At 43.0% G+C, this 25,176-nt stretch overlaps 7 protein-coding genes across 19 annotated transcripts; 4 read left to right on the top strand and 3 right to left on the bottom strand.

Moving 5' to 3' along the window:
- Positions 1-2,661: 2,661 nt before the first annotated feature.
- LOC108651111 (uncharacterized) lies at positions 2,662-11,545 on the bottom strand. 10 transcript variants are annotated; one of them, XM_089259903.1, is made up of 11 exons: positions 11,386-11,545; positions 9,772-10,412; positions 8,225-9,211; positions 5,966-7,487; positions 5,032-5,204; positions 4,694-4,957; positions 4,485-4,622; positions 4,173-4,422; positions 3,829-4,112; positions 3,576-3,758; positions 2,662-3,508 (listed from the first exon to the last, which is right to left on the bottom strand). In XM_089259903.1, the coding sequence occupies exons 1-11, from the start codon at positions 11,396-11,398 to the stop codon at positions 3,428-3,430; spliced, it is 4,536 nt and encodes a 1,511-aa protein (XP_089116029.1). In that variant the 5' UTR covers positions 11,399-11,545; the 3' UTR covers positions 2,662-3,427. The 10 variants fall into 10 exon arrangements, with proteins under 10 accessions (XP_089116029.1, XP_089116030.1, XP_089116031.1 ...); XM_089259904.1 differs by lacking the exon at positions 11,386-11,545 and adding an exon at positions 10,978-11,205; XM_089259905.1 differs by lacking the exon at positions 11,386-11,545 and adding an exon at positions 10,974-11,183.
- LOC108651106 (putative deoxycytidylate deaminase) lies at positions 11,173-13,782 on the top strand. Of its 2 annotated transcripts, XM_089259917.1 has the most exons (2): positions 11,173-11,334; positions 13,097-13,782. In XM_089259917.1, exon 2 carries the CDS (start codon positions 13,101-13,103, stop codon positions 13,668-13,670), a length of 570 nt encoding a protein of 189 aa, XP_089116043.1. In that variant the 5' UTR covers positions 11,173-11,334; positions 13,097-13,100; the 3' UTR covers positions 13,671-13,782. The 2 variants fall into 2 exon arrangements, with proteins under 2 accessions (XP_089116043.1, XP_030247098.1); XM_030391238.2 differs by lacking the exon at positions 11,173-11,334 and having other exon boundaries at positions 13,056-13,782.
- Clc (clathrin light chain) lies at positions 12,151-13,018 on the top strand. The gene has a single exon (XM_030391237.2). The coding sequence runs from the start codon at positions 12,151-12,153 to the stop codon at positions 12,820-12,822; it is 672 nt and encodes a 223-aa protein (XP_030247097.1). The 3' UTR covers positions 12,823-13,018.
- Su(var)3-3 (lysine-specific histone demethylase Su(var)3-3) lies at positions 13,783-17,016 on the bottom strand. Of its 2 annotated transcripts, XM_089259912.1 has the most exons (4): positions 16,768-17,016; positions 15,143-16,690; positions 14,544-15,082; positions 13,783-14,483 (listed from the first exon to the last, which is right to left on the bottom strand). In XM_089259912.1, exons 2-4 carry the CDS (start codon positions 16,681-16,683, stop codon positions 13,870-13,872), a joined length of 2,694 nt encoding a protein of 897 aa, XP_089116038.1. In that variant the 5' UTR covers positions 16,684-16,690; positions 16,768-17,016; the 3' UTR covers positions 13,783-13,869. The 2 variants fall into 2 exon arrangements, with proteins under 2 accessions (XP_089116038.1, XP_089116039.1); XM_089259913.1 differs by having other exon boundaries at positions 15,143-17,016.
- A 339-nt stretch (positions 17,017-17,355) lies between these two features.
- LOC108651101 (peritrophin-44) lies at positions 17,356-18,713 on the bottom strand. Its single transcript, XM_018100558.3, has 2 exons — positions 18,568-18,713; positions 17,356-18,447 (listed from the first exon to the last, which is right to left on the bottom strand). Exons 1-2 carry the CDS (start codon positions 18,572-18,574, stop codon positions 17,450-17,452), a joined length of 1,005 nt encoding a protein of 334 aa, XP_017956047.1. The 5' UTR covers positions 18,575-18,713; the 3' UTR covers positions 17,356-17,449.
- Positions 18,714-20,545: 1,832 nt separating this feature from the next.
- LOC108651099 (peritrophin-44) lies at positions 20,546-22,180 on the top strand. 2 transcript variants are annotated; one of them, XM_018100552.3, is made up of 2 exons: positions 20,546-20,675; positions 21,036-22,180. In XM_018100552.3, exons 1-2 carry the CDS (start codon positions 20,669-20,671, stop codon positions 22,049-22,051), a joined length of 1,023 nt encoding a protein of 340 aa, XP_017956041.1. In that variant the 5' UTR covers positions 20,546-20,668; the 3' UTR covers positions 22,052-22,180. The 2 variants fall into 2 exon arrangements, with proteins under 2 accessions (XP_017956041.1, XP_017956042.1); XM_018100553.3 differs by lacking the exon at positions 20,546-20,675 and adding an exon at positions 20,781-20,946.
- A 529-nt stretch (positions 22,181-22,709) lies between these two features.
- On the top strand, positions 22,710-24,114 carry LOC108651098 (peritrophin-44). The gene is made up of 2 exons (XM_018100551.3): positions 22,710-22,865; positions 22,975-24,114. The coding sequence occupies exons 1-2, from the start codon at positions 22,856-22,858 to the stop codon at positions 24,045-24,047; spliced, it is 1,083 nt and encodes a 360-aa protein (XP_017956040.1). The 5' UTR covers positions 22,710-22,855; the 3' UTR covers positions 24,048-24,114.
- Positions 24,115-25,176: the final 1,062 nt, after the last annotated feature.

Genomic DNA, 25,176 nt, shown 5'->3' on the forward strand with positions numbered 1-25,176 from the left:
GCCAGGATATGCAAGTTACGGCCCAATTTATTTCAATTATTTCCATTATGATAAAGGTCACTTACACTGTGGACCATGGTCAGATAAAGCCAGGACAGATTGACTAATGACATCATCTAACGAATAATTACCAAATGTGTGCAGCACATAGAAGATTGACGAGAGTTAAGAGTTAAGACTTCTGGGAAATACTTAAATACTTTACCGGATATTAACGGAGAAGCCAAAAGACAATTTTCGCCATTCACGAAATCCCCATAGAAATGTCTCTGTTCTACAAATTGAGAGGAATGTGTATCGTACAACAATAAAATAGATTTTGAAATGACTTTTTCGGCACGCTTGCAGCAGTGCTGGCACAAGTATACCCTGTACGCACGGGGACAGTAATAGATACATATGTACATATGTATGTACATATATGTAAATAAGTGTGTCTAATAATTTTAATTCTAATTCTAATGCTAAGATTTTTATTACATATAAGCCCAATATACATATGTATATCTATTAATAATACTAAATTGTATAACATATCTGGCAGTCGTTCCCACTCATCCCGAAATAATTTTTGTGTTTTGTTTTGATTTATATTTATAAATATGTAGACAGTTTATGTAGATGCATATACAAATATTTATGTACATTTGTATGTATATGTACGTATACATATTTTCGCTCATCACATCAAATGTGTGACTAGCAAATATTTAAATGTATGTACATACATATGTATGTAAGTAAAAAATAATAATAACAATAACAATGTAGGGAAAAGCATTTGTCGAATTAAGCCTCCAGCTAAGAAGATATACACACGTATGCATAATGGCATACACACACTTAAGCAAATACACACAGCGAAAGTAAAAACAAATGTCAGCGCCTGACATTTCATGGACATGTTGATTTGCTAAAGAAAATATGTAAATTATATGAGTGTGGGCATACCTTCGAGGAAGAGTTCGCGGCTTAATGAACCGCACAGATTCATCTTAATCTTCGGCAGTAGAATTAACGGCACACACATACGTGCTGCGTGTGCTTTGTTTGTATGTGTCTGTCGACGTACGTTAACACGAACTTTGTTGCACCATCAAATGACAGATATGTTGTGTATAACAGCGGCCATAACAGAGAAGAAACACACACACATACATGTGTTTGAAGGCGGCAAATGATTAAAAGAAGCCAAACAGCAAACTGATGCGGCGCACACACTCACACACACACAGAGAGCAGCAATGTTACGGTTCTGAAATAGCACGACTGGCGTTGAGTGCAGCAGCAATGCGAATATTGCTTATATGCACAAAGTATTTTTTGTGGCTCGCGCTCCGTTCCGTTCCGTTCCGTCTTGTATGGAATACCGATACGAACTGAAATGAGCTGAAAGCACGGAAATCCTTTTAGTCGATGTCGCTGGCGCTGGCTCTGCTGACGCTGTCGCTAGCGTTGGCGTTGTCGCTAGCGTTGGCGATGGCGATGGCGATGGCGACGGCGCAGTTATTGCGAAAATGAAAGAAAACAAAAATCGTTACCGAAATCAGCTGATGGAGCGCTTGCCGCGTTTTTGCTGCCCCTTTCTAGTGGCGCGGAGGCTGCGCGTTCCACACACACTTTCACTCTCACTTCCTCACATAACCAAGCATACACAAGCACTTAACATACATATGTACATATATGTATGTATGTGTATGTATTTTTTAATTCAATTTATTTTTTAAAATTCAAATTCTTTCTTGAAGGACAATGTCAGGGGCAAACAGCAGCCACACCCAGGTTGAAGCGATTATCTCCGCTAAAATATCAAAACGTTTCTCCGCGGCTTGAACTTTCACGTATTGAAAACGGCGCAGTTTGTGAATTCATTTTCGTTCTGCTAGCCTGGCGTTCTCAAAGGAGCCCACAGCCCACGGCAGGGCTTAGCGGCTTTTAGCGCATTGAAAGAACTGGCTAAGACGCGAACGCTCCCTTCACCAAATCTGTAAACAAGGTTAAGCGGTTTATTTCCCTTTTTATAACTCCCCATTTTGATGTGGAAAACAACACGAATAGCAACTACTTTGCATTTTCGCATGTCATGTAGCCGGTTAATTTCATAGCAATTGGACAAAAAAGGGAGAAAAGGAACAAACATAAACACAGGTTATTAAAAAAATAGGAACAATGTTTCATAGTGCTTTATACATGTAGTTAAGTAATTAGTAAGCAAAACTATACTATGGCACTACGTATACCTAAGTATACGAATCAGCTAGACCAGAAGAACTCTTCAGTTTCATATAATTTTCCATATAATATATTGCGTATGTTGTGAAATTGTCAGATACTGTACATTCGGAGAATAGAGTGTAAGTTAGACGTATTGCGGTAAATTCGAATAGGTGTTTACCTTTTGTAACCAAAGAGAAAAGTTTCCTGGTTGACGTAAATTTCAGCAGCAAATTTGAATTGAGGGCGCGACCAAGCGATTTGTCAAGGCCGCAGTCCGTCCGGCCGGTTATTGTGTGCGGCCATGCTATGCCTCCCGTGCGAACTGGACAAAAGCGAAAAGAATGGAAAAGTACAATAAACGAAAACGGGATCAGCCCAAATTTCTGCTACCCTGTTTCAAGTTGAAGTATTGACATATTATTACAAATAGAAGTTTGAAATTTGATATTTATATAAATTTCTTTTATTTACAAGCATTTATTTCAAATTTTGAATGAGCTTGAGAGCGAAAGAAATGTACACTTATATTTAAATATACATATACATATATTATTGTATATAATAACTACTTAAATACAATTACTTCGGTCATGGACAATAAAAATAAAAGGCCGCAAACAATAAATTCTGCGTCTATGTCTTTGTCTATTGTTAAAATCCATTTATACTGAAGGTGCTAATAGTATTATGTACTGTGCTTACATATACCGGTTCTACGTAAGTTTTGGATGTGTTTATAAACTTAAAAAATGTTTTCAACTAGCATTCTTATACGCATGTGGAACATGCAAGGGGGCAACTTAAATAGCTATATATATGGTATGCATTTAATTATTTTTTCCATTGGGCTTGCAGATAAAAGCTTATAAGATAGTTACTAACATAATCGCATTAGAGACTTGGAAATACGCCCGAATTATGATATATATACACTAGTTTTAGACGCGTAGCTACACAACCAATCACAGCATAAACACTCTAACATAGCATGCTCATGCCGTGTGCATAACATTGGATCGCAGACTTGGGAAGAGCGCGATATGAATTTCGTAAAAGCTCTTAACGTAAAACCAAAACTTAAGATTACTGGTATGAATATAAACTAACAACTCATTGAGTTTATTGCAGCGTTCTTGTATACATTTAAATATTTTCGAGCAGGTCTAGCTCCTGCTCCAATCTGCAGTAAGTATACAATGCCTATCGTTGATTACTGCATTACTTCGCGAAAGCGTTTTTGCCGCTCCAGGCTCTCGACCTCCGCCCAGCAGTTGCGCATATTGCGGAATAGCTATCAAGATAGAAGGTGAACCGTTTAGATGAATACCAAAGATGCAAAGAGTCGTGACAAAACTAACCTCATCTATCCAATTGTGCTCGGCCAGCAAATCATTGAGTATTTCCGTCGATGTCTTGCCGGGGCACTGCTGCTGCTGCTCTGTTACTCGCTGCGAGCAATTGATAAACAAATTGAACTTCTCATGCGCAATCTTGTGGAAGAGATCCGCACGTGCGGCACAAATACGACACAGCACAATGTCCTGGTAGGATAACAAGGTACAGTCAGTCCATTTTACAATTTCTAAATCTATAGCGCTAAATGCTTTTTACCTTCTCGTACACGATTCGTGCATCTGCAGCTATGGTCTGCATGGTGTTTGGATTGTAGGGCTCCCCAAATAACAGGAAACGAACTGCAATGCCTGGTTGATGGCAGCCAGCGCAATTCTTCTGGGTCAAGTTGTTCTGCACCCACTCAGAGAACACATGACACTTGGGCCACGTCTCGATTGATGAAATAATGCTACGTGTCCATGGAGTGATAGCCAACAATTTCCGCTTGCAATTGTCCATTATATTGTCTATTACACGCACGCTTCCCAGAAAATAGTCATCTGGAATTAGAAGATGCAATCAAAGTACGCTTTTGTTGTAAATGATTTGTAGGGATCTACCTTTCTCACGCGTTATCTCCGAGAAGAAGCTAGGATCGAGCGCTTGTGATATCATGGTTTGTATGTAGATTTCGAAATTGTCCCGATAGGACAGAAAATCCTCCATTATCTTTTCGATAAACTGCTCGGTATCATCGGCAAGCAGCTCAGACCGCATGAATTCCACAATGGTCTCCGTGTGAGACTGCAGCTGTATGCGTACGGGTGCTTTGAGGTAGAGTTTCTTTGTTTCAAGATTCCACGAAGCGTACTGTGGGCACAGAAACAACATTTGGGACTTTCAGGATAGAAATATTGGTGATTTCATTTTACCTTCGACATGTTGCGGTAAAAGGTTTTGCCGTTCTGACGAAACGGCTCATACTTTTGCAAGATGCACTTGGAGTCCACCTGCCAAATGGTCGGCCAGTCATTAACCAGATCCGAACGCAAAACGATAAAGTCTCCAGTCTGTGCACGAGAAGAGAGAATATTATACTTTAAGAATACAATACAGATAGATACGCCAATCTATAGCCTACTTTAAAGTTCTCGGCTGTGGATGCAGATGCCGTCCCCGCACTGCTATAGCTAACGGCTGCCCCACTCTGCAGATCCTGCTGCGGATTATAGCCATCGGTGGAGCCATGCATCTGCTGCTGCTGATGTTGTTGCTGTACCTGCAACTGCTGCAGCTGCTGGTGCTGCTGCAAATGCGTTGGTGGCTGACAATATGTGTTCTTGCGCGGCGTTCCTTTGATGCGTCGCGCTGCCTTGCGCTTCCCATAGCCCTTGCCGTCGTCACTCTGTGTGATACAGTTGGATGAGGTATGGATTAGATACGCTAGCGACAGCGGACGAGCAAGCAAGATACACTTACATCTTCCTCCTGCGGCGTCCAAACGGGATCCGTGTCCGAGTCAGTGAACTCCTCTGGCTCACCAACCGCGCCGCCCTCCCCAATTGTTGATGTATTCAAGAGAAGTGCGTGCATGCTGCTCTCCTTGGCCTTGCGGGAGCATTGCTCCCGACGTGGCGGCAAGTTTAAAGGGTCTGTGGAGAGCACAAAAGTAGTTAGCAAGCATCAAAGTGGTGGTGGTGGTGGTGGTGGTGGTGGTGGTTGTAGTGGTAGTGGAGAGCGAAACGGCAACCAAAATGGCAATGCATGCCACGCGCGGAACAACAACTACGTCAACAACATAAACCCACAGCCGAGAAGCCATCGACGACACTGCCGCTGCAGCCATTCGTCGTTTATCTCACACAGGTAAATAATAAAAATACAAGTTTTTATTTTTTGATGATTTTTTCTTTTTTTTTTTTTAAATTAATAATATTTGTTCTCGGTATTCCATCTCAAAAATACTTATTCTTTCTTATTTGTTTTGTTTGTTTGTTTTTTTTTTTTTTTTTTTTGCTCTTGCGATTCGGCATTATAACAATTTTAAAAGTTAAGTTTATGTATTCGGTTTTTACATATGCACAGTGTCCATGTCCCTGGTTTAAGGTTCGTTGTCTCTGTCTCGTCTGTCGAGTCACATGGATGCGATGTGGTCATTATCGCGACTAATGCTGCCACGGCCAAATCAGATTAATAAGGTGATGATGATTGGGCGCGGCAGGAGCTGCTGCCACGCTAACTGCTGTGTTGATGGTGGCTGCCGCCGTTGGCGCGTCGGCGGCGGCGGCGGCGGCGACAGCGGCGGGTGTGTGATGGTGGTTGTTGTTGTTGTTGTAATTGTTGTTGCATGGCGCAGTAGTTGTTGCGATAGTAGAGTGCTTATTGGAATTATGCTGTTGGTCAAGTAACATACCTTGACTGCCGCTCCCGCTACCCAACTGCGCGCAATGCTGCTGCACAAAATGCTGTGCGGCGCCCAGACCCGGCGACTCCTGCTGCTGCTGCTGGGCGTATGGCCGAAACGAGGATGTCGTCTGATCGGCTGCGGGATGCTGTATGACAGAGGTAGATGTTGATTCAGCGGCTGCTGCTGCGGCAGCTGCCGCCGCCACCATTTGTGCATGCGGCCTCTTTTTAGGCAGTATTTGAGTTTGTGAGAGTATTTTGATACGATGCCCATCGTCGCCGACGAGACCAGCCATGTTCTGGGAAGCCTGACCGTCTGTCGCTGTTCCACACGATGCCGTTGCCTGCGACGTGGACGCCTCATCGCCGGCACCGGGTTTCCCTTTGCGTTTGTATGGAGCACGTGGGTAATTAAGCTTGCGCGATGGCTTCACCACTGGCGGTGGATCATCATCCCGTTCCCCTTGTAGAAACTTAAGGTAGCTATCCATAAATTGCGTTTTCTTCTCGCCAATAGACGTGCCCACGCTAATAGGCTTCGGTACGGATGGACTATACGCAGACGCCGTCGCACTGGATGGGCAGAGTGTTGTTGTGGCCGGCGATATTCCATTATTGCTGCAGTCGTGCGTCGAAGATGAAGGCGGCTCGGGTGAAGGCGTTTTATTAGGATTGCGTATGCCAAAGTTTGTGTTGTTTGTCGAGGAGTTCGTGTTGCGTCCATTTGTTGCCAACGAATTAGCATAGCCCTGTTTCGCCAAACTATTTGCATCCGCCAAGAAGTCCAGTTCCTCTTCTATGTTTGGCACAATGACTTTATTGCTGGCCTCGGTGGCGGCAGCAGCAGCTGCCGACTCCTCCTCCTGCTGCTGCACAGCCTCAACTTTATCCTGTTGATGCTGTTGTTGCTGCTGTTGTTGTTGTTGCTGCTGCTGCTGCTGCTGTTGATGCTGCAGTTGTTGCGTATAAACCTGCTGTTGTTGTTGTTGTTGTTGCGTGTACACCTGCTGCTGCTGTTGTTGTTGCTGCTGCTGCTGCTGTTGTTGCTGCTGTTGCTGCTGCTGCTGTTGTTGCTGTTGCATACATGCCGTGTACTGGGATGCAATGGGTTGCGGAAACGCTGGATAGTACTGGGCTAGCTGCGTGAGATGTGATTGCGCCTGCGATGATTGTAGGTGTGCGGGCTGCGGGAGATGCTGCTGCTGTTGTTGCTGCTGCTGCTGAGAGGACTGCTGGTGTTGCTGGCTATGCTGCGGATATGTGGGTATGTTAATGGTTGTTGCTGGCGATACAGAAGCCGTATTGTTCTCCGTTTTTAGCGGTGTATTCCACTTGCTATTAAAATCGTAATACGTATTTTGCTGTTGCTGCTGTTGCTGTTGATTGTGCTGTTGTTGTTGCTGCAACTGGTGATGCTGTGACTCCTGCGGACTGCGCACCGTACTGTATTCGCTACTTGGAATAAGCGTCTTCTTCGGTTGTCGTTTGCGCGGCGTCTTTGCTGGCTTGGGCGGGGGCTTTACATCCTCCTGCAATTGGACCAATAATAAACTTTTATTAACCCAGCACTTAATATGTTCTTTTAAAGTCATTTATATATTAAGATTGCATTTGGGATATTTTCTTTTTATAGGTATTACAAAGATGACATAAAACTTCCTCAACAACAACGTCACGTCACAGTTTCAAATTGACCACAAGATTTCGCCAATAAGACAATTAGCTGTATTTGCTATAATTTATTAGTTTCGACAGAACGTACGTATGTATTTATATTTAACGAAAGAAAAGCAAAAACAAAACCAGAGAAACGAAAACATAGAACAAAAGCAATAACAAAAAGTTCATAATCAAATCAGACACAACACCGCCACCAAAATGTAAACAGTAATATAACAGAAAATAGATAACAGAAGTTCTTCGCGCCGCCAAAAGGGAAGAAGGCATATGAGTTAACATAAAAAGTTTGCATAAATACGCGATCAGACAAAACAAATAGAAAAGTTACTATTATATATGTATGTATGTATATACATTCATTATTGAAATAAGTACGTTGTTATACAAATGGCTAGAAGCGGTTCGATTATGAACTAGTTCTACTCTTTGGAATCGATTGCAGATTCGTATAACAGCCGTTAGGTGGTAAACAAAACGCGAAATCAAAACATCAAAATAATAACAAAGCAAAGCACAACAAACTTAAAAACAAGAAAACAAACGGAAAATTAATCCAAAAATAAATACATACAAATGAAATACAAACCTTTGGCACTGTTTGAATCTGTGACGCTAAGCTGCTCGGAGTCCCTGGCGACAATATCATATTAGCCACAACGTGTTGCCGCCTGCCTTGTGGCGAGCTGGAACTCTGCTGCTGTTGTTGCAACAGATGCTCCTGGGCTACAGCCTGCGCCTGCGCCTGTTGCAAAGACACAGACGCGGCCGAATCTACAGCGACGACCGCTGGCTGATAAAACGTTTGCTTTATCTCAAGACCCGGTGGAAGATTAAACACGAGATTCTCGCCAGCATCTGTGCCGCCAGCCGCATCATTGGCATAGTCCAGCTGCCGATGCTCTTGCTTGACATGCAATTGCAATACGCTCTTAATCTCTTCTTGCCCATCCTCTGGCTTTGTCCAGCAATGCTGCTGTTGCTGCTGTTGTTGTTGTTGTTGTTGTTGCTGCTGTTGCAGGTGCTGTTGCTGCAGTGTGCTTTGTATCACAGATGAGTAGGCCACCGTTGTGGGCGCTGCAGACGAACCCGCGCCTGCCACGTTCATTACGGTGCGTCGCGACACTGGCGAACCAGTCGAACCAGCCGCTACTGACGCCGCCACCGGGGCCGTTGCCGTCTTATAGACAATCACCTGGGGTGATCCACCGACATCGACCGTGTGTAAATTCGTGATAGGTGATCCATCCGCCGAGCTCAAGGCCGGACTCGCATACTGCGCTGCATACGCCGGACTCGCATTCTGCTGTTCAATGTGAATCGTCTGAGTATCCTTGCGTGCCAGCTTCAGTTTTTGCCCATCTATGGTATAATATGTTTCTGCCTCGGCAATCTCTTGTTGCAATTGTTCTTGTTGTTGCTGTTGTTGTTGTTGCTGTTGTTGTTGTTGTTGTTGCTGTTGCTGTTGCTGTTGTTGCTGCTGCTGTTGTTGTTGTTGCAATTGAGTGAAGTAAATTAGATCGTTGTACGCTTTGAGATGCGCCTTGGTTTGTTGTGAGTTTTCTTGTTTGATTTGCTACAGATTCGTTGCAGTTGTAGGCAGTTGGTTGATATTTGATTTGTACATAAATTTGATGGAAACGGAAATTGTTTTTGTTCGGATTTCGTTACATATATATACAGTACATTACATACATAGACAGTTAAAGGCATAAGTAAGTAGTTGAGGCATAGTCTAAGCAGAGTTAGTATTTGGATGTGTAAGAGGAGCATCAAAAGGGACCCAGCATTAAAAGCTTTGAAACACTCTAACTAGCTCTAAGAAAAACTTGGTCATATCAGTTATATTATTATATGGAAAGATAATCATTCAAATTGTGAACTTAGTGTATCATTTATCACCTAATCAATCGTTTTGTCCATTTCTCAATTATTTGCGAATCACAATTCCCTAAATCTCTTAAGCTAAAAGTAAAGCCTGTTCAAATGCATCGATTAGTGTGTGTATTGAGCATTGCTTACGGAATACCAAGGATACCAACACAAATACTGAGCCCCTCGAGCCCCTCCTCCCCGGCCATGGCCTTCTGCAACTCTGTGTTAAATATTGTTGCAACAATTGGATTTTATACTCACCACTTTGTCGGCCACTAGATTCAGTTGCTGTTGAGCTTGTTGCTGCTGCTGCTGTTGTTGCTGTTGCGCCTGCTGCTGTTGCTGCTGCATGGCAAGGAACGTGTTGGATATCATGTTGGGCGTGTTCCACGTCAACGATGTTGATGTTAGGGCTACCGTGGTAGGTGACGGCGAGGCGCCACTTGACGATGAGTTTTCGCCGTAGTAGTTCGAGGCAACATTATTAACGGCAGCGGCGGCTGCAGCTGCCGAGGAGACAGCCGCCACCGCAGCCTGGTTCTGAAACGAGCTGAGCTGCTTGTCCAGCGTGGGCAGCTGCAGTTGTTGTAGCTGTCGGTGCGGCGTGTTGACCGTCGATGAGGCATAATGCGCAGGCTTTGGCTGCACGCTTGCCGCGGCTGCATGATGATAAATCTGCTGGAATACTGGATTGTAGCTGCCAATGGGCGATGGTGGCACAAAACTGCCGCCGCTCGCTGCAGCCGCATTGAAGCTAGCAAGACTGGCCGCTGTAATTGTTGCTAAATGTGGGTGCTGAAATTCCTCCGCTGTGCTGCCCGTGCTGCCTGTGGAACCGGGGACGATGCGATTGTAAGCGTAAGACCAGGGGCTGGAGTTGGGATCCATGTGGTGTGCTTGAGCTGGAAGCAGGTATTTTTGTTTGGGGTTAATTCTTGTATTCTCAGTATGCCATAAACATCAAATGCAGATTCCAGGGCTGCAACTACAGACACGGTCTGCTCAGCTCGATACCAAATCGAGACATGCATATATACATGTGAAATTCGTAATCGTTTTTATTCTTTAGTATTCAATTTGTATTCCACTTGCCGCAATCACTGGTTTTATGATTTATCAAATGAACTTTCATTCGACAATATGCTTTAATGAGTACATCAATACAGTTTCGTTTTATGCAGCCCTAGCGACAAGTGCATTTTTCGCAGATACTTTGATATTTATACATATACACACATACATACGATGATAAATTATGCCGCGCACAGTTTGGCGTGTTTAGGAAGGCACATTTTTTCTTATTTTTACAAGTTCTTTCAAATTAGACAAGTTGTATTTGGGTATTTACATACATATGTATGCGTGTAAGTTTGTACATCAGTTTATATTTCCTTTGACCACTTTTAACATATACATACTTATGTACGTATGTATGCTTAAAGTATATGTATGCAAGTACATACATACATGTGTGCGTGCGTTGAGAGATAGTCACTAGCAAAGCAACTTGGTCGTTTTACTGTTTCGTTGCGTTCACACTGCGATGGATCATCTTTATTATTAGCTTTGATTATGCACTTGTCTATTTACGTTACAATTTTAAGTAAAATTATTTTGTAAACTACTACAATTGGGCTGCATAACTTTTTTGTGGGTGAAACAATCTCCAAAATGGCCGCTCAAGTACAAATGAACTATTGTTCATTTGAACTATGCACACGTGAATCAGTTCGATGAAAGTCGTGTGCTTATGTTAGCCGAAGTGTTAGTTTTGCTTTGAATTTTGTTTGATATCTGTATTATATCTGTAGTAATATTTGTTTGGTGAGTATAGTTTACAGTATAAGCACATTATTTCCATTCTTATATACAAACCTAGTAAATGCATGTGTAACAATGTGCGTAAATACAGTACTTATGTATGTAAACACGCATATATATGAATTTATTTCCTACCGAAAAGTGTTGTAAAATTTGATATCTTTGTACACCACTGATCAACTAAACTGTAAGAAGCATTCCAACCGGTAAATTTGTTTGGTCAAATAACAAACACATATGTTGCACACATATTATTTAGAAAATACTTTATTTGTTTTAATTGCCCCTTGTCACTGGTCAGTACTCTTGTCTAATAAATGCATATATGATATATTTTATTATATCTTGTCTTTCGTAAAATAAAATCCGCGCTGAAAGTTATTTTATTTTATTGTTTCTACTCTTATAATGTTAGTCAATTAATTATCATTCAAACACGTTATAAATATATTTACTCACAATTGACGTAATATTCATTAAAAATAATATAATTTGAATTGAAATACTGTCAATCGATACTAGCTTAAATTGGTGTATTATCGATAACTTGTAATCTCTATTAGTGACTGTCAATTTACTCACTACGAGTTTTTTTTACAAAAAGAAAAGAGGAAAAACTTTTGGATAATACGTATTTAAAACATTATTTGTCAATACGTTAAAACAAAAACTAAATAAGTTAAGCAAACACTTCTCCAATAACTAAAAAGGTATGCAGTATTGTATGAAATCCATTATTGCACTTAGGTTGATATTTACACATTCTACGTGTAAGTGAAAATACGCCCATTAACTGTAATCGTGCTCTTTTAGAGTACAATGGATTTGGATTTTGGAGACGACTTTGCTGCCAAAGAGGAAGTTGATCCAGCTGCAGAGTTTTTGGCACGCGAGCAATCGGTTCTTGGAGACCTTGAAGCTGAAATAACTGGTGGATCTGCCACAAGTGCAGTTGCTGCACTTGCAACCGATGATGGACTGCTGGGCGGCTTAGTCAGCACCGGGGCCGAGTTAGGCAGTGAACTCTCTGCCAATGTGGGAGGTGGTCTCGAATCATCGACTGGCAGCTTCGAGGTCATCGGCAGCGAGACTAACGAACCAGTTGGTATCTCAGGTCCTCCGCCGTCGCGTGAAGAACCCGAGAAAATAAGGAAGTGGCGCGAGGACCAAAAAAAGCGGCTAGAGGAGAAGGATATTGAGGAGGAGCGTAAAAAAGAGGAACTCCGCCAGCAGGCCAAGAAGGAGCTAGATGATTGGATGCGCCAGATCGAAGAGTCCATTTCGAAAACAAAACTATCGTCTCGCAATGCTGAAGCTCAAGCCGCGTCTTTAGAAAATGGAGCAGTCGAACCTGGAACTGAATGGGAACGCATCGCCAAGCTGTGCGATTTTAATCCTAAGGTCAATAAATCTGGAAAGGACGTCTCACGTATGCGGTCAATTTACCTGCATCTGAAGCAGAATCCCATACAAGTACAGAAAATAGCTTAAAATATACAAATATATATAAATATAAATAGCCCTATTACGCACCTACTGAAACATTTCGATTTGACTATTTAGATTCTGATACAAAGTATTTTTTGTAAATTCCAATTATATTAAATATGTATTACATACGATTATTTTGCTTCTGAAGTGTGTTATATGATATTGAATATAAATAAAAATGTAATCATATGCATAACATTTGTTTTATTTTTATCTATAATTAGCGAGTCCAAATATTAAATATTTTTCTATTTATTTGTATTATTATTTTTAGTGTGATGTCTGAAGAAGTGATGGATAATAATAAGGATCGTGCGGAGAGTATTGAGAACTCGACGTCTTCCCACAATCAAAAACGAAAAGATTATCTACCGTGGGACGATTACTTCATGGCCACCGCAATACTCTCATCGAAGCGAAGTAAGGATCCCTCTACGCAGGTTGGAGCCTGTGTCGTAGACAACCACAATCGGATTGTTGCTATTGGTTACAATGGCTTTCCAAGAAACTGCAGCGACGATGAGTTTCCATGGTCGAAGGACGAAGATAAGAATTCGATGAAAAATAAATACATGTATGTGGTGCATGCTGAAGCCAACGCGATACTAAACAGCAATTGCACCGCACTAGACGGTACGCGTCTTTACACAACTCTCTTCCCATGCAATGAGTGCACAAAGTTAATTATACAATCGGGCATCCGGGAAATATATTATTTATCTGACAAGTATAGGGATAAGCCTACGTATCGAGCTGCCAGGCGGATGTTTGATGCAGTTGGCATTGTCTATAATCAGTTTATCCCAACGCAAAAAAAGATTACTATCGACTTTGACTCAATTAAGTAAAATGATATGATTATCGTTAGTTAGACGTAGAGCAGCTAACTTGAACTAGTTTAATTGGTTTTATCCTGTTTGTTGTGTAATTCCTTCTAATAAAAAAGCATACAAACCACAATTACGTACATTATCTATATATATATTTGACATAACTATATTTCTAAGATGGTCTTCGGTTGTTGCTCAACATTAAAAAATACAAAAATTACTGCACATCTGTCGAATCGGCAATGTTTGAGTTCTCCTCAGACTTTTTTGACACGGGCGAGTCGGATAGATGTGGGGACAGGTCTCGCAGCTTTACCACATTGCCCACTGAAACCGAATTCGCAGCTTCTGTGACAGAATAGCCAATGTCCGGCGGCGTACCTTCCGGATAGCCTAAATAGTAATCGGCAATGCGGCCAGCCTCACGCAACCCGCTTAAATACGCGCCGTGGACAGTGGCCGGATAGTTGCGTATCGTGTGCTCACCGGCAAAGAAGAGCCGCGGTAGTTCCTCGGTGTCTTTGCTGAAATGTGGCTCATGACTGGTGGGCGGAATAACAGGTGCAGCGAGCAAATCATAGTCGCTGCCTGAGGAGCCCACTGACACATAGCTATATGAGCCGCGGGCCCACTGATCACTGCGCCAGCGAGTGACGACCGTCTCTTTAGGCTGTGGAACCGATGTATTGCCGAAGATATTCTTCAGCACGGACATACAGCGCCCGATGATGATGTCATCTGTCACGCTCTCCACAATATTGGCCGCCATGCCAGCGACAAGAGCCAGCAGCACGGGTGACGAGCTGATGCTCCAGAAGAGAAACATTTCCCCTAATAAAGTAAATCTTTTAATGTTTTTAACGTAAAATGAATAGAAAGTCAGCTACTTACCACGACTAGCAGTCGTGCTGCCCACGTGCCCAAAGAGATTCGCATTGGGATCCCAGAATATACGATCGAAGCAGAGCACCACCTTGTTCAGATTGCCAAATCCCAACCGACGTATCGCCTGCTGCTTCCAGTCTGGCAGTGGCGGATCGAATTTCACTGTATTGGCATGATGTGCCTCCTCCTGTGTGACGGCTACCTTTAAAACGCCCAGCGTAAGCGTACAGACGGCTAAGTCGGCCTTGTAAGTCATAAGCGAGTTTGAAGTCTTCAGATTTTCGGCCACAATCTCGACGCCTTTGCTGGTGTACTTGATTTCCTTGACCGCACTGTTAAGACGTATGTCTATATTCTCGGTGAGAGCAACTGGCACACAGGAGTACCCATTTCGCACTGTCGTGTGGTGTCCAATGAACTCGAAGTCATCGTCCTGATCCCAGTGCTTCAGCGACAAGTTGTCTAGGCGGGTGGCATTGGCAAACTCCAGATTGGCAAAGTGCCAGTCGAGTATCAGACGATCACGCGAGGAGAGATACACCTGGCTGTATGAGTGAAAAGTGTAAGGGTCAAGAGTTCATGTCTATAGATAGAATCTGACTAACCTCGGTGCGTTCTGTTCGATTTCCTGCAGTTTCATCTCCAATTTATGGCCCTCGATGCGTTGCTCCGCCTCGGAGCTTATAGCATCCTCCAGTTTAATTTGAGTGTTGCGAATCGCGTACTCCTGGGACGCATAACTATTTTCATTGTGTGCGCTCCTTGGCTGTCGCTGTTTAATTAGATTTTGAAGATCTGACCTAAGCGTCGCAATCTTCTGTAAGGTGGCTTTAAGCCGTTTTCGATGTTCAATGATTCTTGTTTGGGCAGAAATAATCTCGTGCATATGGGCAGCTCGTTTCTCTTGCACAGCTTTGTCTTGCATATTGATGATCCATTCGAGAGCATCGCCCAATGAAACTGGATTGTTGCCGGCATAGTTGAAGTCTAGGCGATGCGACAAATAGCTTGCCGACTCCAGTAGGCGGTTAAATTCACGCTCGATGACATCATCCTTTTCTTTGGGTACCGGTTTTCCGTCAGGTCCGTATAACGGACATGTCTGCTGGATTGGCACCAGATCCATGCCAATCTGTTTGCTCAGAATGGTCATGGGATTGCCGTAGACACCAGTTACTACCATGGCGCCAAGGTCTGCAATGTAGCTATTCTTGCGAAAGGTGGCAATGCGGCCGCCAACCCGATCTCTTGCCTCCAGCACAATGACATCCATGCCAAATTGTTGCAGCTGTTGCCCAACGGCCAGTCCGGAAATTCCGGCTCCAATTACGATTACCTTGCCAAGCTTTTTACTGGGTATTGGCGACAGACGCTTAAAGATGCCGAAATTTATGAAGCCGTGCCGTTCCAGAAACGAGTGCACTCGCCTAACCAGATTCGGGTCACTGTCAAAGGGCGGCGGCAGTCGCTTGAGCGCACTGTCAAAAGTCAACTGGGTCTTGGGATTGTCCACCCACATGTGTAGCAGGCTGTTGCGAATATTAAGGAACACTCGATGACCGAGTATTCCCGAGCAGCTTATATCTGGGAAGCACGCCTCCTCGTTGGGTGTCATTTTGCTAAAGGGCAGGCGCGACTGAAAGACGGCACCTTCCTGACCCGAGAGTACCGTTGGGGTGCTGTTGTCCCGCGCTTCTCCATTGGTCCCATTTGTATCCTTTGGCAAAGTACTGCGTGATCCAGTGCCCGTACTCTGATTAGCCCCAGCCTCCGTCTTGCGGGTACGTTGTTCGGCCTGTCCCTGACTTCGCTTATCTGTCAGGCCCGAGCTGCTACCCGAAGAGCCAGAACTGCATTTGTCGGAGGCCGTATTCTCCGCACTGGCAGTTGCCGGTTTATTTGTGTAGTCGACCTTAGGCTTGTTACGCCGGCTGGTACGTCGCTCGTCACTGGTGGCGGGTGTGTCATTGGAATCATCATCGAATTTCGCCTTTGTATGGCTAGCAGCCTGGCTACCACTCCCAGAAGGATTTCGTTTGGGCGACGGCTCGCCGTCGGAGTCATCGCTAATAAGGGTAACATACTCAATGGGTTCGCCCATTTTAGCGGCACTGGTACCACTACCACCGGACTGAGTAGGCTTCATTAAAGAACTATTGATAATGTTAGAACCAAACTGAAACTGCTCTTCAAATCGGAATGCGAGTCACTTCCTTATTTCAAAACTTACATTTGTGGTAATACAAAATCAAAACTCAAGCCGATCAAAAGTTGATATATAGTAGCTTAGAACGAATTTATTTTACACATCTTAAATTTATTTGCCGGCATTGAATGTCGGTATGTCTACTTGCACGCTAACTGTTACTTTAACTTATAACTTTAAATATTTGTTTTTTTTTTTTATGCATTGCAAAAACAAATCCTCCGATGTGCGACGGCTTTTATCGTGTACTATTAATGTTATTCTGCACTGTAAGCAACAGTGCTAAGCACGAACTTAACAGTGGCACGAAATTTAACATTACCTTGAGTAACAGACCTCAAAATATGAGATTTACTGTTGAAATTGAGAGAAATACATTTATTTTCACATGTGCATAGTAATGTAATATCCTTTGAAAAAAATGTTTGTTTGTTTGCATTTTATTAACTGAAAACACCGAGCATCAAATATAATTGGATCAGTGCTGTAAAATACTTATCACTTTGTCTATCGATACCAAGTATATTATGCGATTATTTCTGCACTTTAAATATAACGGAACATATGTATATAAAATAAAGCAGTGCAACAATTGAAAACAGTTGTAATGCATATGCATAATATACTGGTTTATTGTGGGTTAATAACGAACATGATTTTGGTTTTATAAAAGAAATTTAAAATGTTGGAGAGTTAAGTACACGCTTTAGTCACGCCCATCACAGCAGCCGTCGTAAATAATTTCACTGACGCAGGCTTGCACTCTCTCATTGAAGAAGTAATCCCAATGGCAAGTTTTCTCCGCAACTTCGACACCATCAACACATTCAATATAGTTGTGGCAATCATTACTGCTGCTGGTCACAAGCATCGTTCCGCGTCCTTCGCACCGGTTGTAAGTGCAAACCACTGATGTGGGCTCGGCGCACATTTGCCTAGTGTTGTCGAAGAAAAAGCCCTCCGGACACTGACTCCACCAGGGATCAATGTCGTGAACAGCGCCGTAGTCACCGCAGTAAAAGTAACCACGGCAAGTGGCACCGTCCGGCTGGTAACCCTTAATGGGCTTAGATTTCGACAAGCATACGTCCTTCTTGGAATGTGCATTACAAGCGACTAGGTTCTTAGCCTTGCAGGTTCCACTCTCCACGTCAAAATACTGCGCTGAGGTGCAGGACTTGAGCGTGTGCTTTTTACTCTTGCACTCGTAGTACTCGTTACAATCACTCTCTTGCCGAAACTTTGTTTTATCCGGCAGCAGCTCACATATATTGGCAACATCCACACAAATTGAATCACTTTCGTGCTGGCAGGACTGCGTTGTTTCATTGAAGTGCTGGGTGCCCTCGCAGTGGCCGGCCAGGGATTCTCCATTTCTACAGTACAGATAGTTGTGACAGTCCGTTGGATCGGCCACCCACTTGCCGTCCTTGCCCTCACACAGGTTGCCACAGTGCACACTGTTACTAGCCGTCGCCTTCACGCACTTCTGGGAGCTGGCGTCGAAGACCAGATCATCGGCGCATTTGTGCAGGATGCCGTTGCCATTTTTGCATTCAATGTACTCATTGCAGGAGGCGGGCTTCCGGATGTGGATGCCATTCTGGAACAGCCGACACATATCCTCAAAATTATACAGTGCTTGCAGAGACTGAGGCAGGCACAGGGCAAGCAGGATCAGTCCAATACAAAATCTCAATGGCACTAAAAAGCAATGGGAAAGTAATCAATCGTATATGGTAATATTCTCGGGAACTGTACTAACTGCCGAAGGTACGCAGCTCGCGCAAAACACCTGTCAATTATAAATGTCTTTTTGCTCACCTTGCATTGTTGATTGATTGGGAAATACCTTTCGTATTTCTGATTTCGATGTTACTGTTCAAATGGTTTGTCTTTAACTAAATGGGGATTGGTGCTTGGAGAGAATTTATATATGGAACAGAATGTCGCTGATACCTTATACCTAATACCTGATACCTGCTACTTGATAACTGATTCTGCAACAAATTAGGGGTATATGTTCTCAGCGGTTCAAATCTTATCTTTGTTTTGCCAAAATTTGTGCAGCCGTTGCCGAATGTAGCGCCAACCAAAATAGAGTTTTCCAAATAGACATTTTATTTATTAAGGCTAAGGCAGCTTACTCTAAAGCATTTCAGCAGCAATCGAAATCGTTTATTATGTGATATATGCCTGATAGATAGGTAATAACCAGCTGGTCTCGGCACATAACAAATTATTCTCGGCTCATAAATCCTTCGAATTGATAAACTGATTGCCGAACGCCGCGGCGTTCATTAACTCTATTGAAATTTTTTGTTTAATGTGCGTAAGACGGACATTCATATCTATCTCAATTTTTATATTTCACTTGTAATGGTACATGAATAAAAAATAAAAATCTGATATGGGAATATTTGTCGAGAGTGCTCTACTCAAACATACCCTCTACACTAAAATTGGACAATATATATTTATCCAAGCTATGGAATTACACATTTCAAAAAACCATTTTTTGAATAATAATAATAATAATAATGATAATAATAATGAAATTCTGTTGGAATATGTAGAAGGATACTATGATATAATATGCTAGATGATACGAAAGAGAAAAATTGACAGAATGTGAGAGAGCTAGAGTCGGCAAATGGGAGCCATTAGTAAAACCTTTAGAAATTGAAAATGATCTCGAAGGATCGATAAATGAAGGCAATATATAATCTGATAGTGAATATACAGATTTATAGTAAACATATTGTTGATGAGTGATTTGATCTCGCAAGAACAAGGAATTATAAATAATGAAATCATTTGGAGAGTGTCCAATCTCTTGTTTATGGTAAATATCCTGTTTAAGAATTTCAGACTTTTCTATTGTGTCTATTGAAGCCTTCAAAAAGAAATTCTGTCAAGAGGGATGGAAGATGACCTAACGAGCACTACCTATTTCTGTGGGAGACTTAATTCGGTCTACCCATTCGATTATAAAAAGTTTATTATGAATATAATATGTGTTCAATTGCCTTATTACAGAGCCCTTGATAATATGGCAAGATCATTAAAGTATGCTGCACATATTTCTTGCATCAAAGAATATAAGACTGAAAATATCTTATAGCTTGATGCCCAAAAGTATATTATAGAAAAAATCCAAATTACGAATTACCAATAAAGGAACGAGTAGTACGATGTCTGTTCGGCTCTAAGTCTCTAAGATAATTGAGTTAAATATGAAAAAATAAGGAGTAAAAGCTAAAATATATATACTTATAAGTTAACGTAATTAAAACTATTTCTGATCAATATTTATTATATATTATATACCCAAAATGGAGATATAAATAAATTTCAAGCTTTCAATAACGCAAAAATAAACTGCGCTCATGCAGACAGATGTACAGCAAGACGGATAATGCACAAAACTAATATACTCATTTTGCTTTCGTATGCTTTCGCTCAAAAGTATGCATTTCATACTTTTCAAAAAACGAATAAAATTACAAAAAAAAAAAAAGCAACAATTCCTTTAAGATAGATTTCGTAGAACACAATTCAGCGGAAATGGTATTGTTCGTAAACGTTGTCAACGATATGGAATGACACAATGACAGGCTCGATACGATTAGTTGACGAGTAACGCAGTTAGCTGGAGACGACGATCAATAATTGGTATGTCATTGAATTAAAAAATAATTACACAAATAAACAGTTGTCCACAAGAAATTGATAATCCGGACGGCACTTGACGATTGACGATAACAAAGATGATAAATCGAGCTGCGGGAAAAATAACTCAATGACGTTCGATCGGCTAGGTAATATGATTAGGGAATGTTCGCATATAAAGCCAGTCGCTAGAAATCGCAGCCCCATTGCTACTTTCTGGTACACTGAATAGAGAAAAAGGAAAATTAAGAATATGTTAGGTGAGGCAAAGCATTATCGCATTTTAATTATGGTATTTTTCAGTGTTTCAGTTGCGGGTAAGCTTATCTGCAAAAGTGCGAACAGTTTTAATTAAACGCACCCAGATAGGCTATTAGATGGAGCTGGCAGGCTTGGCTCTCTATATAAAGCATATCGTGCGATTGGTAGGCTTAGTATTGAGTTGGTGTGCTCCTACAGCATACGCGGCTATCTAATAAGTCAACTACAATCGAACCCAACCGAACCGGTCCGAACCCAACGCGATGACTGGTAGGCCTGTGATACTAAAATGCAAAAAATACCAGAATGGATAGCAGCAAAAGGATTGGGAATTAATCAGAACGCTTTTCATTTTGCAGCTTTCCACTTGAAGGCAACTGTTCTGGCGACGGCCTGCCTAATGCTGGCCAGTCAGTCCGCTGGCTATACGATGCAGGACATGTGTGCCCAATGGTCGGGCAGCGGATATATTGGCAATCCCGCCGATTGCAACAGCTGGGGCTACTGCAAGGGCCAGCAGCTTATAGGCTATGGCACCTGTGACAAAGGTCTCGTTTACGATTCGCAGACGCAGACTTGCCGGCCAGAATCCACCACGACGTGTTCGACCAGCGCCCAGAAGACATGCAGCGCACTGAAGACACCTGGATTCGTGGCCGATCCCAACGATTGCACCAAGTATACGTATTGCTTTGGGGATGGCACCGCCAAGACAGTATCATGCCCAGCTGGTCAAACGTATGCCGCCAACAACAACACGTGCGTGTGGGGCCCAACATGCCCACAGAACTCCATCTGCCGTTTCATGCCCAACAATATCTTTATTGGCGATCCGAACAATTGTGGCCAGTATCTGCACTGTGTCAATGGGTACGGAGTGTGGGGCCAGTGCACAACTGGAACATTTAACGCTGCCACCGGATACTGCCAAAAAGCCAATCCATGCTCCGACGACGACACCAGTAACAACATCAACAACAATAATAACCCAGATCTTCCAGCTCCAACCACACAGAACTGCACCACAGGGGATACGTTTATTGCCGATGGGAAGACTTGTTACGGTTACTACTTCTGCAAAGATCCTGCTACTTCTAACATTGGTGTTTGGGGCTCGTGTCCGTTAGGCTTGGAATTTGATCCAGACGAAAAAATATGCGTTTCTCCCGCTAGTTTAGAATGTACGTATAACCGTTGTGCAAATACTAATTTGACATACGCCGTTGTTGCGAATACAAATTGCACGGAGTACACATACTGTCCGACTGGTGGCAGAAGCTATTGTAATCCGGAATACCCCTATCTGGACGAGATAAGCGGACAATGTGTGCCCACAAAGCCAACGTACCCTGTTTGTGGACCCGTAGAAACGTAAAAGGAAAACTATTTTACAAAAACGGACAAAATGGATGATAATATCTTAAGGACCGCAGTGGCTTCATATTCAAACATTGCTAAAGTCGATTGCACATAAATAAATAAATCAGTTAATCTAGCACTCTGACCTAAGTATTTTCATATTTTATAAATTTGACAGGGATATCTATTTCGGGAACTTTGGTTCAATCCAAGTAATGGATGGATACGATACGATTAGATAAGATGCCTTTGTCAGAAGCGAGTGATATGAAAAGGCCATAAGGGCCATGTCTCGAATATTCTAGTCATCTCGTCGAGGCCAGAAATCGCTCAATTATTCAATTTGACTATTGTACGGAATTTTTCTTTGAATTCAGAACCGATCGAGGGTTGATGGCATGGCCACCGAAACAGCGAAACAGCGAAACATAAAACACCGAAAAAGCAAGTCACTGAAATAGCGAAACCCGAAAAACCCGAACAATCGAACCGCCGAGTCACCAATGGGCCATGTTATTGCCGTGTAATTTACATGCTGTGCGCTATCAGATGCGAGTGCTATCGCGCACATTGATATCTGATATCAGAGACAGGCAAAGACATTGACATCGACATTGCCTTCCTTGGGCCTGTGCATTTTCAAAATTGATTTTTTCGCTAAACGGCAATGAATGAAAGAATGAAGCTTTGCATATTTAAGCAGGTGCCGACCGGTGCCAGCGCATCAGTCAAGTTGTTGAGCTGCAGGCGGAGCTAGCGATCGCAACAATTTAAGGATACCGATAACTATCGCCGATAACCAACGATAACCGAGAACAGCATGAAACAAGGTAATCCCTCACTCCCTCACTCATTCACTCTCTCTCTCTCTCGCTCTTTCGCTCTTTCACTCTCTTTTTGATTGACACTGATTCACATTGTTAATGCCGTTAATTGTAGCTAGAGGAGTCCTGCCCCTGCTTGTGCTTGCCGTGGTCGCACTGGCCGGTGGCAGCAAACTAGCCGACTTCGAGTCTCTCTCGATAAGTGAGATGTGCGAGTTGCTGCCCACGGATACTAGCTTCCTGCGGCCAAATACGTGCAACTATTGGGTGCACTGTCCGAGCTATACCACCGCATTGGAGGAGGGCACCTGCGCCACAGGACTCAGCTATAACAAGGAGAGGGGCCGTTGCACCGTCTCTGAAAATGTCGATTGCCCCTACGAGACGACTGCAATGAACATTAACACCATTGTCAATGCCTGTGCCAACGAAACGGATGGCACCTTCCTGCCGGATTCCACAAGCCACAACTGCCAGGGCTATCTGCTCTGCAAGGGGCACCGCGAGGTCAAGGCCAACTGTCCCAAAGAGCTGATCTTCAATCCAAGATCTCGCTCTTGTGTCTACCCCACCCAGTACAGTTGCCCGGGCAGCAGCCAAAAAACCAAATCCCCGGTCTGTCGCTCCCTGTCTAACAACACTCGTCTAGCCAATGAGCAGCATTGCCACAAGTACTACGTCTGCATCAACGACGTGCTCTATGAGCGCGAATGTGCCGCTCATAAGGCGTACGATGTCACCCTCGGCCAGTGCGTGCCCGCAGTGAATGCCACGTGCTATGCCACCGCAGCGCTGCCCCCGCCAGAGAATACCTTCTGTCTGGTTAACGGCACAGCCCGCCAGGGCTACTTTGCGGACGACGAGTCGTGCAGCCACTACTACATCTGCAAGGCTCCCACGAATGGCAAGCACGACACGAATCCCCAGCATCTGCGTTGCCCTCTGGGCTTGTACTTCGACTACGAGAAGCTCTCCTGCCGCGATCGTGTCAATGTTCGCTGCCCGCTGGACCGTTGCGTCGATACCACCTTGACCTATGTCAATGTACTAGGCAACTGTCAGTCCTATGCACGCTGCTCGAACGGCGTCACCGTCAGCACTGGCCATTGCCCCACCGACTACTTCTTTGACGAACGCAACCAGGGATGCACGCCCGTTAACCCCAACTATGTCGCCTGCGCGGCCTGATCCTGTCTTCAGTTTATCATTCTATTTGCAACTTATTAAATTAGACCTCAATTTGGTGGAAGTCAAAGAGCATTGCATATTCCTTTAGTTCTGTTTAATTATCATTATCATGCACATACATATATGGGTATGTACATACAAATATGTATACATTAAAATTTGAAGGTCCGATTGAAGTTCCCATGCCGGAATATTCGAGTTCAATAATTACAAGTTTTCATCAGAACTAGAAAACTATTTGCGAGAGAAAATTCAGCATATAAACTGCGTTATCAGGCAGTCAGAAATAAATGTGATATTTTCGACGAATTCGAGAACTCAAATACGAATGCCTTGTACGACACACACCTGATGCCTGCTAATTAATACTGACGAGCGTTGATAGTATGCAGGTGCTTGTAGCAACTCACTGGTAGTAAGAGTCACTGTACCTCTACAGATAAACGGCAAGGTGAGGTGAGCGCAGCGCTATCACGAAAACAAACTGCCGAAATATCTCAGATACATACAAGGTTTCGGATCTCACATTTGAGGCAACTTGAAAATATTATTTCCAGCGCTCATCGCGCGGACAATTCTATGAGCGGCTCGACAAGTAGAACAACTCTACCGCCTCCTAGAAATTATTCACTACACATGTACTAGCAAGAGTGTGCTAGTTGCAACTGCTCGACTAGGAGTTACCCTCTTGCTTGCCTAATCATCTTCTTAGGGCAGATTCTCCACTTATGTGTATTTACCAAAGTCTCTATTTTTCGGAATACGTTCTCTGTGAACCTCGTAAAATAGAAATTCTCTGTGCTCATAGACATGACTAGATCGACTCAGCTCGTCGTTTAGATCTGGAAAATATATGGATTATATGGTGTCTGTAAACCCTCCTACAGCCAGTATACGACTTCGAGCCCGATCTCTGCTTACTACTACATATACTAAAGTTCAATTATCAATGTATATATTTGAAATTAACAGTATACAAGTTCTAGTGAAATTTAACACTCTGAATCCATTTCAAAGCTGAGGAGAGTGAAATTCTTTTCTAGATCTAGGAGGCAACATTTAAGGCAATGGTCAGACGTATATTCAAATAGTTCAAAGCAAGTGCTTATCAAGGTGACTTGCACCTTGT

Source organism: Drosophila navojoa, chromosome 4 (assembly GCF_054131105.1).
Source record: "Drosophila navojoa isolate 15081-1374.11 chromosome 4, UAZ_NAV_1.0, whole genome shotgun sequence".
Classification (NCBI taxonomy): domain Eukaryota; kingdom Metazoa; phylum Arthropoda; class Insecta; order Diptera; family Drosophilidae; genus Drosophila; species Drosophila navojoa.